Source organism: Calonectris borealis, chromosome 3, assembly GCF_964195595.1.
Source record: "Calonectris borealis chromosome 3, bCalBor7.hap1.2, whole genome shotgun sequence".
Lineage (NCBI taxonomy): Eukaryota > Metazoa > Chordata > Aves > Procellariiformes > Procellariidae > Calonectris > Calonectris borealis.
The window spans coordinates 127,568,093-127,585,355 of NC_134314.1; the positions used below are offsets into that span (position 1 = coordinate 127,568,093).

General features: G+C 40.2%; 2 protein-coding genes across 9 annotated transcripts in view; one reads left to right on the top strand and one right to left on the bottom strand.

Annotated features, from left to right (window-relative positions):
- Nucleotides 1-17,263, top strand: part of ASB3 (ankyrin repeat and SOCS box containing 3) — a 39,696-nt gene that overhangs the window by 969 nt on the left and 21,464 nt on the right. The window lies entirely within an intron of this gene.
- Nucleotides 2,366-17,242, bottom strand: CHAC2 (ChaC glutathione specific gamma-glutamylcyclotransferase 2). Of its 2 annotated transcripts, none has more exons than XM_075147841.1 (3): nt 16,687-17,242; nt 9,486-9,521; nt 2,366-6,115 (listed from the first exon to the last, which is right to left on the bottom strand). In XM_075147841.1, the coding sequence occupies exons 1-3, from the start codon at nt 17,200-17,202 to the stop codon at nt 5,732-5,734; spliced, it is 936 nt and encodes a 311-aa protein (XP_075003942.1). In that variant the 5' UTR covers nt 17,203-17,242; the 3' UTR covers nt 2,366-5,731. The 2 variants fall into 2 exon arrangements, with proteins under 2 accessions (XP_075003942.1, XP_075003943.1); XM_075147842.1 differs by having other exon boundaries at nt 2,366-7,608; nt 16,687-16,856.

Here is a 17,263-nt window from a genome sequence, read left to right on the forward strand (position 1 = left end):
TGGGGTGACATATGAGGAGAATGGTAATGTTTTGGCAGCGTATAGCGATTCTTAATAAACCCTAATGAGCAGAGTGGGCACTGAAATGTTTAGTGAGAGAAGTATATGAAGGCAAAGGAAGCAGACGATACCAGCAGAAATGCTAGTGGCTGTGGAGAAAGATGACTCTGGATGATGTGTTGTGAATTCAGATGGTTTGGTTTAAGATGTTTTGTTTCAGGCCATTCTTCGTCACTGTTTTGCCAGCGGAGTGATGTGCGTGCGCGCTTTCGCGTTTACATGGGGCAAAACTGGCTGAGTCTGAACTGTTTAAGTAAATGGTTTGTAATGACTTGTTGACTGTTGCCCTGATCAGAAGAACAATTTCGAGATGGGGATAGTATAGGTAAGATAACTTAAAACTTTACTAAATGGCTGCATCGGGTCTAGTCAATACTTTTGAGCTTTGCTGCTGTAATTTTCTTGTTTAAGGGTATAATTTTTTTTTCCTGTTAAACTGGTGCCAAAGTAGATACAGCTGTACTGGGAGAAGAATTCTTCTTCCAGTTCAAGCATGTGCACAATGAGAGGAAAGTGCCAGAGTACCTGCAGAGAAGAGACTGAAGTTGCAAAAGGCCAGAAAGATGCAGGCAAGACATTTGTTTGAGACAAAGGAGGGCAACAATTAAAAGGAAGCTACTTGAATAAAAAGCCAAAGGAGCAAGGAAATTATTTACTGTAAGAATACTGAGGGAGTGTGAAGTTGGAATAATTAGGGCTGTACTGGAGCTGGTAATCAAAGTGAGTGTATAGTCAATGTCCAGCTTTTGCAGAAGACGGTTAGAGAAGCCTAGTTACTTGAAAAACAGTCTCTTTCTAACCTTGTGACAATTACATACTTGCATAGTAGAAAGTCAAGATACAGGGCCCTGCTGGGGGCTTGCTGTCCTGATGTCTGTTTGCATCCCCTCTGGCAGTCAGTAGCTTGGCTGAAGAGTGGAAAATCACCTCGTAAGAACTTTTTTTGTTACACAGAACAGACATACAGAAACAGATCGAATGGGGGAGCTGTAGTATTCAGTTTTTTTCAACATCCTCAGCTCCTTAGCTTGAGTAAAGCATGCATACCAGAAAGAAGGGTTGGGAAGGGATACAAATCAGAGTTAAAGATGACGAACTTCAGGAAATAATGATATAAAATAGCGATATAATACTAATGGGGGATGCTGCAATCAATTTTCTAACTGTGTTGCTTTAGCTTTTAAGGGTAAGTGGTGGTCAAAATGTTGGGTTTTTTTCTGCTTGTAAGGGGTAAGTTATCCATGATATTTTGAACAAACAAGTACGTTTTTTTTCTTATGCTTCTTAGCAAAATTGCCTGAAATGTTCAGACTTGTAGAGCTTCTGTGAAGACTGTATGCTTTCCTTTTTTTGTCAGTTGTTAAAGAACTGTGGTATGACACAATGTTATTCTTGCATTTGTGGTGAAAATTGTTTTACTGAATGTGTTAAAGTGATTTTAAGAATTAACCAAACTTTGCATTCTTCTGTGCGACTAAACTGCACTTTAGTTATCTTTGTGAAGGATTTTAGTTTCTAGAAAGCAGCCTAGTCTAGAAAGAGTCTGGTCTTTATGTACCCTTGTGAAAAAAGAAATTTGAGAGCATGAAAGTGAGGATAAAGATGTAGTGGTACAAAAGTAAGGAAATCATTAATAATTTGTCATTTTGTGTAGTGAGGGCATGACAGCTTCGTTTTGTTTTGAAAAGGTCTGTGACTCTCCAAACTTTGGTAATTAGTTTATGCACAAAGCTGTTAAACATAACCAATGGATAAAAGCAAATCGAGGTTTATGTGTGTAAAAAAAGAACTCTGAGAGTTCTCTCTGTCTCTCTCTCTCTCTCCCCCCACGCACGTGTACCTGAATACTTGAATGTCCAGCAGAGTTTCCAAATTAGAACAGGTTAGGCCAGTCCCACCAGATCTTTGTTGTTTGCTCATCTGTGGGAAATACGGAGCAGATAAATGGTTGAAAAAGGAAAGACAGAAATCGTTATTGGGGATGCTACAAAGAATCTGGTAATTACAGAATGTTCTGATTGCTCTTGTCCATGAGTTTTCTTGCATTAAGAAATGCAAATCCGTTTACAGAAGTTTTATGATTAAGTCAGATGACGTACTAATTTTGTCAGTGGCAGTCAAAATGGGTATGAAGTGTGCTTATTATCAAAAGCTAGACAAAAAAATTAAATAAAATGTTGCATATTCAGGCTATAGATTCATATATTCACAGAAGATGATTGCATATTTAATGACTGTTGCTATCAAATGGTTAATTGATCATACTAAGGAATATCAGACATTACACAAGCTACTTTCTAGTATCTGCTTTTTTATTTGAATTCACATTATAGCAGAATCAAATTAAACTGTCTTATTGCAGTCTTGTACAAACCTTACATTTTTTTTCCTGTAACTTAAATTAATATAGGATTTTTATTTGGGAGATTCCAAAATAGTTTAGAGATATATCAGCTTATGTACTGCTCAATGGTAATCCCTTTCAGCATCATAGGGAAGACCATCGCTGCATACTACTACGTACTGCTTCCTCCATGCACGGAAGGACAGAGGTCCACGCTGACTGCTCAGTGATTTCAGTCTGTGGATCCCAGGGAGTAAAATCTGACAACATAGATATGACTATTGTTTCATCAAACACTGTTTGGAAACAAGATTAGAGGTAGCTTCGTGTGTGTGGCTGTATAATGAAACCGTATCTAAAATCCCTATAATTTGTCACAAACTTAGATTTAGTTCTAACCGGTAGGGGGAAAAAAAAAGCATGTATGGCATATAAAAAGTGTATGTTCATTTTTTTGTGGTGAGTAACAGATCTGAAAGCATCCTGGGCTTTTGTTGGTGGTTGAAGCTGTAGGAGGAGTCGTGGCTCAAATCCCATACAGCAAGAACAAATTTATACTTCCAGTGCTTTAATTAATTCCTAATTTCGACACAGTTTAAGACTGCGTAATAGTAGCTAGCTCTTGTATACTGTTTTTCATCATTAGATCTAACAGCATTTTATAACAAGATGCAATTAAGACACACATTGATGTCCATCCTAATATGGATACACTTTAAATAAACATAACACTTCTGGAAATTTCTTTCTCCAACACCACTAGTAAATGTGATGCATTTTTATTGTACTGAAGTTGTATGCACAAACTGGAATGTACAGTTACAGATATTATTGCAATATTATTGCAAGCTTTATTGCAAGCTTTATGAATCTGGAAAGTAAATGAACCAACAATGTCCTGAATATAATTAAAAGATACAAAATGTAGAGCCATACATAAATCACAATGCCCCAACACAGTTAATTAGAGTTTTAAAGTGGGAATCATCACTGATGTTTTTGGATCATTAGTGAGCGTAAGCATCCCCTGCCCTGTTTTAAGGAACAAGAATAAGTCTTTGAGGACTGAATTTTAAAAAACGCATGGAGTGGACATGCCATTGTACATTTTTAACTTTACTACAGCTTGCTTAAATCTGAAGTAAGCACAAGAAAGGAAGTGCTGTTGTTGGCTGGGGTTTTTTGAGGGTACTATTCTTTTCAACACTTCAATATTCTTGAAATAAATCATACATTACATTTTTAGTAACACTTAAGAGCTACTCTTTAAGTCAGGGTGAATAAATGCATGCGTAATGGAGCATATTCATTAATGTAGATTTGGGTGATGGTTATCACTCTCCCTCTTCGGTGTGTGAAGTCACTCAGCTCCCGCTTTGGGCATCTTAATGACTGTCATTACGTACAGACACCTGGAAGTTCTGATCATACTCCTCTCCCGCTGTACAGCTGAATTAGTTGCTTTTCCGCCCAGTTATGTCAATCTTAAACCACCACAGTGCAGTGGAGAATCAAGACCTTTGAAGGATAGTCCATCATTTCGCAAGTAACTCGTGTGCTAATGGAAAAATGGGGCCTCACTACATATGATTATTTTGCTAATATGATCAGAGGATTTGCTTCTGCAGTTTAGAGTAGTCCATCAAGTGATACACCATCATGTACTCTTAAAATAGTGGCATTCAACTATTAACAGTAAACAGTAGCTTCTAAAAACCAATACACTTTTTTTCTCCTCAATGAATCAATGCTTGAGAGATGCCAGAGGCACACTAAAATTATAATCTGGTATGTAAAAAATACAGCTTTTTTGGTTAAATACTTTAAGTGGTCTAATTATCTCGAATTTAGGTTTGGATTTTAATATCCTGTTTTCTACTCACGTAGCTGCCTTTCTCAAATGTTTCCTATTAACATTCATTTCTGTTCTTATTGGCTTTTGTAGGTGGCCAAGTAAAATAATAGCAGCTTGTTATTTTGATGACCCTTGTATTTTCAAGCAATTACAAATATAAAACAGGAAAATTTAAAGAGGAGAAAGGGACAACCTGTATAGTAGAAACATACGGGTTTTGCAGTTACTGACACAAAATACAGGCTTCCAAGCTACTACTAAACACTTACACGTTCTCTGTATGAGAAAATGTGACATTACATGGTGTTTGAAATAGGACCTTTCCTATATTAACATACAAAAATATACTTTGTTAAAAGTTAACAAAAATAACTTAAATTTTTGAGAAGCAAGACAAGTTCTTGCTGGGACGGAAACTCTATTTGCTTATGTTTTGCATAAAGTAAGCCCACTAGCCTATACTGGTGGCTTTCCAACCCTCTTTCTTTGTACGTCCATACAACACATGTGAGATTACTGAAAAGAGGGTTCCTTTCTTAATTACTTTTTGTCTGTGAATCCCTGAAACAGCAGTTGAAAATTACCGGCTTAAAATCTATCCTCAGAGATTGGTGAATTTTTTAAGAGATGGGGTTACAATGGCATCTAAAGGCAAATAACAAAGATGAGAGTTTCTGAACATTCTTGCTGCATTGTGACTTCAAGTCATACCCTTAGTTAATTTTAACATTTTGGCTTTATTCTGTATATTAATCTTAAAAAATAAAATGAGGCACTGATATGTTATGGCTTGTTTGTGTCCAAGTACCTTGTGCTCTGCCTTTCAGGGGCTTGACATAATGAGCCAAGGTAAAGAATTATTTCCTTTCCAATCCTCTGCGTTTAGGACAAACTAATATATAAAGGGTACGATGACTAATTCAGTGGAATAACTTAATTTCAGTGAAGTTGAACTTTGATGATATAAATGTTCTACTCTGCATTTACTATGCAATTTACAACAACTACTTAACATTTATGTCTTTAGCTGCACTGAGTTCCACGCCTGTGGTCTTGAATCAGAATGAACTATCACTTAAATCAATGGGAGTTAGATATCTAAATGCAGATTTTGATCTTAAAAATATTCTGAAGATTTATTTTAAACCTGAAATAATACAAAAAATAAATCTTCAAACAAAGAGAAGCTTAAGTGGTTCTCTTGAGATTGTCATAAAGATGTAGTCTTTGGATAAAAACCCAATATACCAAATTCAAACCTAAAATGCTTGCCCTGCTCCCCTTTCTATAGACCCCTGAAAGAATGATTTTTGTAACAGTATGTTTTAATGACCAACTACTATTTTGAATGCAATATTAAAATAAATAAGATAGCATAGTACAGAGAAACGTGCCTCCAAGTCATATACCCATTGTGCGACGAAACCATTCCTCTGAAGATGAAGCAAGATCATTAAAAGTAAGAAGTTATTTTATCGACAATTTAGGTTTTGATGCTTTTCCAAGAGTTCCTTTACTAGTTTCTCTAAGGAGAAGAGATGCTCATCTACATCTTCTGGTACGAGATTTCTGATAGAATTAGCAAGTTCAAACAGGTATTCTGTGTTTCTTCCACTAGGACCAACTGCATTAAAAATCTGTTCAGCAATTTCTTCTAGAGGTGCTGGACCAAGGTAGTTAGGGTTGTCACAAGTTCCAATGTATAACAATACATCAAACGGTTTTACTGACGAGTCTTTTGGATAGAAAATGACAGTTGTAGTCCTGTAGCCTCCTTTCTCTCTGAAGTCCAGGTAAGCCTTTACTTCACATTCTTGTCCAGCTGGCAATCTGTAAGCAACACCCCATACACACCCCTGTTGAAGGACATAAGAAAAGAAAATCCAAGCAGTGTTCATACAGATACTCACAAATTAACGTATTTCTATTGTATTTAGGCAAAATTCTCCTAAAAATTTTTTCTTCAATTTTCAGTCTTTTTATAGCTATTTCTCGCACTGTTTGTAGAAGGAGTCCCAAATTAAAAGGGTTGTTTTCTTTGCGAAATCTTCAGTCAAAATGGTAATTATGCAGACTGATCATCCACTTTCTTGCTAACGCTGATGCCTTTCTTACGAAACAATTTCTTGTTGCAATTAAGTTTGAAGTAGTAAATAGCCTTGGCATGGGCTATTAAGGAGCTGGCAAAAAGGATACAAAGTATCTTCCTGACCTCACAAAATCTGTATCTGAAAATTAGAATTTTAAATAGTGCCAAATTCAAAGTAAATTTGGTCAGGTCCTTTCTCTGTTTAGTTGCAGTTTTATTTCTAAGGACCTGGGTGTCACATCCGTTACATGTACTTGGAGGGATGAGTGTGGTAACATTACCATACTGAAACTGCATCAGAGAAGGAAAAGCTGAGAGATGAACCTTCATTTTGCACAAATAAACATGGCATATCCAGCGCCTCAGCAAACACTGTTAGGGTAAATTTCATTACCGTCTTTGAGAATATTTCTTCATTCTCTTCACAGATAACATCTCCGAAGAAGTATTTAACTGTGGTGTGAATTAGTTATACTCCCTTACCAAGTTTTATACAAGCAAATCGGTGAGAGGGATTGATTTGCATGGGTTTTTTTGAAGTAGCATAGAAAAATGATGGTCTGTTATCTACTAAGGGCTAAATATTGTTTCTGACGAATGCTGTTTTAAAATAAATGGTAGTCTGTTTTGTCTGCTGGCAACATCAAATGTCGATTCTTCCTGCAGCTAAGTAGGTATATGTATCAGTGCTACAGTAATGATGACAAAGCAATTAACGTTTTTATTTTTTCCCCCTAAAACTGGATCTTAGTATTTAGTCATGATAACAGACAATGCTGGCGTGGTGGTGTTAATTCAGGAGCGTTGAATTTTGCAGTCAGACTATATCCTAGTCAAAGGCATTTTATTAAAACAATCAGGAGTAATTTTCTACTGCATCCTTTGTAGATGATTACAGCATTTGATGTGCTGTGGCCAGGAACAGCACTAACAAGTACAAAAGTGGGTTCCTTGCTTTCCCTCAGCCATCTGGAATGCGGGTTCACTCCAGCTGTCTGCAGGAAACGTGTTTTAAAAACAGCCTCCTCTGTGCATGTTACTCTCTTGCGTTAAATCTGCCATTCAGACCTGCTTTGGTGTTGATAGGAAAATATATATGGGTGTGGTGGAGATAGGGATTTAAAGCAGACACTTTAAGAGTTACTGCTTTAATTCATTTGGTTTTCAGTGTAGAGGATTCCTATTTCAGATGATGGAAAATTGTAATCCAGAAATCTGACAAGGAGTATGATGTTGTTCTTCTGTGTGGTTTCCTCTTAACTGGCAAAGAAATTCAGATGGAGCAAGTTAAAATAACTCTCTAAACTAGATGTTTCCAAGCTGCACTGTGTGTATCACTAGTGAAAAAGGATACGCAGGCTAGCACAGAGCTGAGAGCTGGCATTGCCCGTAAAAGTACCACTGCTGTTGTCACCACGGTATTTGGTGTCTGCGTGCAGGGGAATAATTGTGTAATCTGCTAAGATACCTTCAAAATAAGGTTATCTTTTTAAACTGCAGAATGAGTAACTGAAATTAAAGCAAATGACTTATCATATAATTTGATGTTTGTGTGTAAAGTGTGATTATCTGGCCACACCAGACTCTGGAGAAAAGGGAAAAAACCCAACCAAACAAAACTGGTTTGTTAAGGGGGGAAAAAAGTTTCTATGGTAACGAGTAAGTTTGCTTAACAATACAAACTGAGTGACAACAAACATAAGCATTCTTTGTCTATATAGGCGTCTGTGTAACATAATGGTATCCAGCAGTACAGTAATGTGAAAAAAACCCTTGCTAGAAACGTACAGAAAATCACAATGAGAGACAGTGCATTGCGTTTTGCTGGTTTTGCTAACTGCAAAAAACAGTTGAAGTTTTCGATTACTGCTAAACTTACCTCTTTTTGTGGCTGCTATTTCAGGGGAATAGATCAGTAAGATAGCAATATCGTAATTGTATAGATAAGCAACTGTAAATAAAAACTAACTACTACCAAAATACCCATCCTTTGTGTCTTACGGCCTTGTGTCGCGTGGCCTTGCTCTCCCTCTGCTTCCGTGCCATCCTTTCTTCCCTCCCGCCCCTCTGGAGGCACTAGTACCTGCGGGGATTCCCTCTCCTGGAGCGGTTGAAGCTGGATGGACACGACCATCGCAGCCGTCCCCAGCAAGGTGCCAGAACAGAGTGCACTGCTGGATGTGAGGGGCCCGGAGGATCAGCAGGGAGTGGGAAAGCAATCGCATCGGAGGTGTATCCTGCAATAGCCTCCCCTCCGCCTCCCCAGCCTAGCTCAATGCTTTTGTCCTAGCTGGTGAGCACTCCAACCGAGAGCTCTCCAGTGGGTAAGATCCCTAAAAAAAATTGCGGGTAGTTGTAAGATAGCTTCTTTCCTACCAAACAGAATTAGAAATGGGTAAAATGTAAGCCTAACTACTTTTATAAGCAGAAAAATCTTGATTTTCCTACAGCTTACAGGACTGTAAGCCTAGGCCTTGTTCCATCTCCCCTCCCTCCCCTCCACTCCCCTTGCAAACACTTCCACTGCACTGTCTCAGTGAGACTTGGGGAAAAGGTCGGAAGATAAGCAAGAATGGTAGACTCAGGCCAACAGCCGTTTTCTCTAAACAGGAGCTAATTTCACAATATTACGTAGAAACCAAAAGCACAGTTGTGGCATTTCATTCCTTAAGCATTTTATCTGTGTAGCAAAAAATAAGGCAAGGGTATCTCCTTTTTTGTCACTGCAATGTAATCTTGATTTGTTTCAGTTTTTATTTTGGGAGGGCAAGATTACCATTCTGACACATCATCTGGGGTCTATTATTGGCATATTGTCAGCACTATGCTGAAAGTAAAATTCTGCATCTTATAACCGGATACCTGAAGTGACTATTCTGGAAAATACTTCAAAATATACCTTTGGTAATAACAGACCCAACTACTTCCAGTTTCTTAGTTTAGATTGATTGATTTATTTGAAACAATCAAGAGTCATTGGTGTAACTCCAAGAAATTTTGAGAGAACCTTTCATTACACTAAAGATAACTCAGTTATTTGCTTGTAGAGAAGCAAAAATTAATAGAGACTTAGTACACAGGCTGGAAATACAACAGGACATTCTATACGCTACCGAGACAGAACAGGAGTACCATACCTCAGGATCTTCAACCAGAGTCACAACTCTTCCAGGCTAAAATTTTAAAAAAATAATTATAGTTCAGTTAGAGGCTTTTACCCTAAATCATGACCAAAACCAAAACAAAAAAAGAAAAAAACAATGAAAAGTAATGAAAGGGTCAGAGAACTAATCCAGGACAATCTCAGTAAGGTCTATTTCTTTGAGATCCAGTAAATATTTTCTGAGAATAGCTTTTGATCTGTATTAGATAAACTGTGATAAACAAAATGTTAAATCCTGAGTGGAAAGTGTCTGCAACATAAAGTTAAATGAAAGGCAGTCATAAACGGGGAGGTTTTGAATGTCCTTGCTTTGTATGTGCTATCCATACTCAATTCTGTTTAAAACGGTGACAATAATTCATTAATGTAAAACTATCCTCGAGGCGTGCACCTTCCTCAGTTACGTTGATTCTGCACAGTACTGTGCGATTTTTTAATCTCTAGAGTGGCAATGAGGTGAACCTTCTCACTTGTATTCAAAAAGTTTATACACAGGCATGGAAAATAACGTAACATAGAAATCTAGCTTGCGTAGAACTAAGCAAGATACTACCACTTCTGGCTTGGTTTGCACTAACTGGATTTTAGAAAATGCTGATTACACACTATGACACATGGCAACTCCTAGGTTTAAAACCTCCTAGCTAATTAGATGTTTTGGAAAATATAGCAAAGAAATCTGCTAGTAATTTTTAGTAAGCACCATGTTAGCACCATGTTATTCAATGTTGAAAAAAGTTGTTTATTGTGCAAAAGACTATTTTCCCCTTCTCTTTCCCCTCCCAGCTCATTCTCCCTTACTGGGCAGAGGGAGGATACCTTGGTAATGGCTTATTTTTCCAATGAGTTACTTCTTGCAGGAAGAGTAAGAAGCCAGTTTGTAAATACTGAAAAAAAAAAATTGTTGAAATTTGTTGTATAACCTGGAGAATAAAATTTTAAAACATAAAACCCTATGGAGAACTACATTTGTAGTTTAAAATTGCTAATTTTGGCATCAAATTAGTGTACAAGTGTCTTTGAATAGAGGTAAGGGAAAGCAGAGGTATGAGCGTTCATTCAATTTTAGTGTAGGATGGAAATTCATTCTCTTAGGCGTTACAAAGATAATCTGAACTTGACGTACTTGGACGTAGTCTTTCATTTAGTCTTGGGCTACTATATTTCCATCTTTTTATGACTCATCACTAACAGTTTCATTGACATGTCCATGCTTTTCTGTTTGATAAGTCTGTACTCTCTCACACACTAATAGTGGAGGGTTTTCTCCTACACCGAGTCATTGGCAAGCCACACATTCTTTTGGTAACAGGCCAAATATGAAATCTAGTTTTTGCAGAGCACTTTATAGATACCATTAACTGTATATATTATTTATTCAGTGTCAGATCTTTTACAATCTTAAAGGCTGTTTGTTTATAAGCTCTGAGGTGCTGCGTTTTTTCATTTTTATGCTGGTTCTGTCCCAGCATCAGCCATCTATTCCTGATCCGATTGACAAAATAAGGCAACAAAACTAAATAAATACTAAATTATTACTATTTGAGTACTTAGAGGAACCAGGTCTGTTACCATGATTAATCAAGATAACTTAGGTGTTCCTTTTGGGAAGTTTTTTCCATAGCCCTTAATACTTCCCTGACTTGTGTACTCAATACTGGTCACTAAGATTTTGTAAATTATGGATTAAAGAGACATTCTGTGGTGGGAAACAACTTTCTCTTTATTACCAGGAATGCCTGTATCTGAAGCCTAAATATTAAATGAAAGTGAAGTATTGAAGAGTACTTAATCTTCAGATTGGTTGTGTGATGAAAGAACGATCTGTTTGTCTAGGGAAGGCCAGGATATTTATTGTATTGGTTTGCAGAGTCCTTGTCTTGCACGGAACTACTAAAACACCATTAAGGAACCATGGGTATCACCTCTGCTAGCTAAGTAAAGAAAATAACACATCTATAAATGACCGGCTATATAATATAAACCAAAACCATTTTTGTTGTGCCCAACGTCCTGGTTTCGGCTGGGATAGCGTTCGTTTTCTTCCTAGTAGCTGGTATAGTGCTGTGTTTTGGATTTAGCATGAGAATAATGTTGATAACACACTGATGTTTTAGTTGTTGCTAAGTAGTGCTTACACTAGTGAAGGACTTTTCAGCTTCCCATGCTCGGCCAGGTGCACAAGAAGCTGGGAGGGAGCACAGCCAGGACAGCTGACCCAACTGACCAACGGGGTCATTCCATACCATGTGATGTCATGCTCAGTATATAAACCAGGAGGCATGGTCCGAGAAGTAGCGACTGCTGCTCAGGGACAGGCTGGGCATCAGTCAGCAGGTGGTGAGCAATTGCATTGTGCATCACTTGTTTTGTATATTCTTTTATTATTATTATTATTCTCTTTTCTTTTGCTGTCCTGTAAAACCTATGGGGTTTAGCTTTTTTCCCCAATTCTCTCCCCCATCCCACCAGGGCGGGGGGGGGGGAGGGGGGCAGGGTGAGCGAGCGGCTGTGTGGTGCTTAGTTGCCAACTGGGGTTAAACCACGACACCCAAGTACGGGCAAGGGCAAACCCGAATGATCTCCTAAGTCAGATGTCTTTGAGGGATTTGTGTCAGTTCTGGGCAGCCTCCTGCCAGGAAGGCTGACAAAGGCAACCTTCTATTGGATCACGCTGGAGCAGCAGTGTGGTCTGCAGCCCTGCGGAAATTTTCTAAGGCATCTGTAGTGCTAAAGGCCATCACCCCTCCGAATCAGAAGGGAAGCCATTGCGGAAAATTAAATGCATGTTGTTTCAGCTCTTAGTGTTGTATTTCACTTCAAGCCCTCAACTTGAGGGCTAGAGCTCCCAAGCATACTCCTGTCTTAGAGTGCATGTGACGGGAGATTCTTCTAGGTTTTACCATCCTGGGTTCAGCAGAAAGAGGAAAATAGCATTAACATGGGGCAGAGTCTGCGCTAGAGTCTACGATGTTCTCCTGGCATGGGGACTTTGTCTATGTGCCTGGAGATAAAGTTCTTCAGGACAGTCCTGAGGTCTAGCTGATGTGTGCTGTGAAATAGTGGGGTAAACTGGAATAACATCTTCTATGTTAGATTGTTTTCAGTGGTACCATAAACTGCTCAGCTACTAAAATTACTAAATATTTACTGATAGAGGAATCAATTAATTTTTGCATTTGGATATGCAAGTAAGATGGAATAAAAGGAAATATGACCTTAGAAATAATGTTAGCTTGATTACCTCTTAAATTTTTTCAGAAAGGGAGGTGTAAGTTTGCTAGTAAGTAGGAATGTAATAATTTAAAATTGTTTCCTTATAAGTACAAGTTTATTTAAACAAAGCGTAGCCTTTTCTACTTCCTTTTCCTGTGTCTCATTATGGCATAACAGGAGCTTATCTATCCGTCCTCTCTCCTTCGCTGGCAGCCATCCAACGGGAAGAAACTGCCAGGGTAAGTCAGGGAATCATGGACGTGGGAAGGCACCTGTGGAGATTCTCTAGTCCAACCTCTTTTTTCCTCCATTTCACCTTTAACAAACTAAAAGCCCTTCATTATCTTAAAATGATTTAACCTTAATCTGACCCAGTAATTCTATGCATGCAAAAACTCAGAGTTTTCTGTTTGGACAGTGGCAGTCACCAAGTTTCTCCGGGTTTTCTTCTAAGCACATCGGAGGTCTAGGAACAAAGACAGTCTCTGGCAGAACCAGAACTGAGATTCCCCAAACGTCAGGCCTGTCGGTGTGCCACGCAGTCAAGTGGGTGCCAGTGCCAGACCAAGGAGAGCGGCTAAAGCAAGCGGTCCGAAGCTGGGAGGGAGGAGGATTGTAAGGAGAGGAAGCGAAACTTCACTGTTTTGGCAGCAGCAAGCTATTAGTTTGGTTCAAACCATATTGTGATAATAATGGCTTCAACCCTTGAATGCGTTTACACTTCTGAGCTGTTCCGTGCAAAACCAAACCCCCAGACTTAAATGTTTGAGAAGGTTTATGTGAATCATGCAGGCTTGCATTTCTGATGCCATTTTTTCTGAAGCTTGTACTAAGAAATTGGAATTCGCAATTTGTAAAAACATTTTTGTTACTTATTCAGGTCTTTCTAAGCCAGTAGCACTTTTTTCAGGGAACACTTTTGCCTGGTAAAATTCAAGCTGCTTTAATGTACTATTCAGAATAATCCTCTGAAAATCTTATTTTTAAATACAGCTAACGTATAAGTTGCCATATATTTTTCAAGAAATGGTTATTCCTTTTTTTGCATTATTAAGCTAATAAAACTTTTTCCAATTTAACATCCTATAAACTATAAAATACGGCCCCATGATTAAACATCACTTTATAACTAGTTAACCGTCTTACTACAGTGTGAGTTGAGCAATTCAAAGTACGATTATAAAGTCAACCGAGATTTGTGCTAAAAGCTTGCAGCCATTTTTGTATGTTTTTGTTGCGCTGACCGTGGAATGTTGGAGCAATGAGTGTTTTCAGGAGAGGTTTTTTTTAACTTGTTGGCTACTATTTTATTGCTGTTCTTTAAAATGTGTTAGTATCGAAGGACCAGTTTCACTTGTAGCTCACCCACAAGACATGTAATTAATCTCTGATGTCAAGGATTGTAAAGATTTTACAGCAGAGAGCGTTTGGCCTGGTGAAACGGGAGGACCCAGCTGTGTGTTTTCTCAGCGTACGCTGAGGGAGCCTTTTTGCCTTGCAAGTAGGAGTAACAACTCATGGACGCAGGAATACAAAAAGGCATTAACTTGTTGATGCTGAGAAAAAGTGTGTTTTGTTAGTGCTAAGTGTTTTATATAAAACATAAAGTGCATTAACCAGTTTAGATAAAGAATCACCTGTGCCCTCAGTTTGTCCAAACAAGCATCTAAATAGAAATAGAACAAAGCATGGGCTTGTGGGGAGGGTGGTTTTTTTGTTGTTTTAAGGTTCTGTATGCTTGCAGATGATGGTTCTGGGTACAATCTTGACTGGGGCAGAAATACAAACGTCAAAGCTTCTTGGAACCAAGTATACGCTAGTGCGTAGTAACCCGGTGTGGCCATTTTGCAAGATTTCCAGTATCTGCACAAAGACAGTCGCTCTGAGTATTCCCCTGAATTTCAGCTAGCCCAGCAGAATGTAATGCAACGAGGTCACCAAGGATACTTGCAAAAAGTAAGAAAAATTGGCTGGTGCAGGTTGTATTCCTTTCTGAAGCCCCAAGAGTAAGACTTTCTCTGTTGACTGATAAGGGTTTTTTAATTTTTTTTTTTTTTCTTAAAAGCCTGGTTTCCTCAGTAGGGGAGGCTGATGGGATCCCGCTCGTCTATGCCCCACCCTAACAACTTTTGCATGTGCTTTTCAATTCACCCAAATTCAAGAGAAGAATAGAAATTTCCCAATGCTCATACAAACATAATCTTTGAAAAAGAATGAGTGGTAGATGAGAAATGAGCGTTCCCACTGAGAAAGCGAACGATAGCCGTCCAGTCAGCAGACTTCAGCGAGCCAGCCGCAGGGCGCGCTGCATCTCTCCAGCCAGGTGAGGCGGCGGCTGAGCGGGGCAGCTTTGGAGACAGGAATTGTGCGTATGACAGCGTGTAAGCCGGGTGACAAAGCGAGGCTTTCGACTCGATCTTAAAAGCAACACGGCAAAGCATTTTGGAGCTCGGGTTCAGAACTGGGACAGCTGCATTTGCACAGCACTGCTCCAACCTGAAAAACATGCCTGCCGAGCCCGAGTCTGCTTGCACATAATTTGTTTCTTTGCAGTAAACTTTTTTTTTCCAAATACTAGATGCCCAACTCGTGCTAGCACCTGAAGCATGGTGATTTGCTTTGCAGAAAAGTGAATGCAAGGGGGGGGTTTGTATTATCTTTAAGTACTGTGCAAGTTATTTTATTGTGTTTGAGGTTCTAACTAGTGCTATTTAGAACTAGATGAACATTTCTTCCATGCTACATGTAGCAGGCTGTGTTTTGTTTTTAAAAAGAATCCTTATGCCTTTTCTGGAGGAGCTCTTTTAAAGCCATGTTCCAGTTTTAGAGTGGAGTTAGGCTGGACGTCCGCTTTAGGGAGCGTCAGGAATCATGACACAAAACCAGCATTCAAAGTAGGTAAATTGCTAGAGAGCTGTGTGCAAGTATCAGTTTCTCTACATTTATGATCAGTTTGCATTTCTGATGACTAAATCGTGAGCAGCATCTGCAGCTGTAAATAACAGTCCTGCCACATCAAAGTCATTCATCTAACTTGCTGGGTGCTTCTGTAACCTATTGTTTCTTTAACATTTGTTGAGCTATTTAGAATTATAGAAGGGCGATAGCCCTGCTACGGGGAGGGTGGTACAGGCTTCCAAAGCAGAGTAAGACTCTATTATTCTCACTCCTGTGGCTTAAAAATACATATTTTCACATGAAATTGGGAATGCTCGCTTCTGGAATTTTAGTTTCTCGGTGGCTTCCCCCCCGCCACCCAAACAGTAAATATTTCCTCCTCCATGAGTTTTCATTTGAAAGTAAAAAAAGCTGAAAAACAGTGAGGTGGTTACTCAGATCAAGGCTTCAGGCCTTCACTTATTAACCAGCCTTTCGCTTCAAAGCCTGACACCCACACTGAGGTGTTTTCCCTTAGTTACTTCGATTAATGTCTGTCATAACTCACTCACCTTTTTGAGCTATTAAAATGGACTGATGGTTATTTTCGTTAGCATTTTTCTCCTCTTTGAAATTCATTATGTTGTTTGTTTGGGGCTTTTTTTAATTGATAGTACAGAAGAAAACAAAGTCTTGAACTTTAGGAAATACTTCTTCCCACAATGAAGCAAGTTAGACGTCAAAGTGGGAATACTTAACCCCTACGTTCTTTGCGAAAGACGACTGGCACAACTGGCATCAGCAAGCAGCGGCTGCTGTTAAGACAACTTTTAAGAAAGAGCAGCGGCGAGGGCTGCGGGGCGCGGCGGAGGCCCCCAGCAGCCCGGGCACCTCCGGGGAGGCCGGCTGAGAGGCCGGCTCGCTTCGGCCACGGGGCAGGCCCTCGGCCCGCTCCCCGCCGCGGAGCCCTTCGGGCAGCGGCGATCGAGGTCCCCGCGCCGGGAGGCCGAGGCCCGCCCGCCCCGCCGCCGCGGTGAGGGGCCGCGCTGCCGGGCCCGCGCGGCTCCGCCGCCCCGCCTCACCTTGCCCGGCACGCCGCGGTGGTCGGTGCTGCCCTGCCAGAAGCGGCGGCTGTAGCCCAGGATGCGCCCCACCATCTTCTCCTCGTAGGGGAAATCCACCTTCCAGATGAGGGAGCCGTAGCCGAACACCCACATGGCTGACCGACTGCCGCGGGCCTGCGCACTGCCGGCGGGGCGGCCCCGCGGGCGGGGGGGGGAAGCGGGCTGCCCTCCCGGCAGTGAGTCCAGCCCACGGGGTGCCACCGGCCTCGACGGGGTTTGGGAGAGCGGCGTGGGGGCCGTGGTTCTGCCGGGTGTCTGTGTGAGCCCGGCTGGCGCTCGGCGGTTTGCCTGGAGAGTTACGGCAGTTGGCCTGCCCTCGGTATCTGCGCCTCCCAGGGAGCTGCTGGGGAGCGGCGGGGGAGCAATTAGCCCCCCAAAGCCCCACAAGCAAACGAACGCCCTCCTCCCAAAAAACTCAACCCAACCCAACCAAAAACCTCTGCAAAAACAAAAAAAAACGAACCCCATATACATATTCTGTACTAACAGGCATATCTCTTTCTTTTTTTTTTTTTCCCCTCTCCTCTCCTTCCCT

Bases quoted from the DNA above. Each gene is read 5' to 3' on its own strand.
- CHAC2 (XM_075147841.1), bottom strand. From the start codon at position 17,202: ATGTATATGGGGTTCGTTTTTTTTTGTTTTTGCAGAGGTTTTTGGTTG. The intron at 9,522-16,686 runs GTGAGGCGGGGC...TTAAAATTTTAG, and splicing joins ACCGCGGCGTGCCGGGCAAG to CCTGGAAGAGTTGTGACTCT. The intron at 6,116-9,485 runs GTATGGTACTCC...GTCCTTCAACAG, and splicing joins CTCTGGTTGAAGATCCTGAG to GGGTGTGTATGGGGTGTTGC.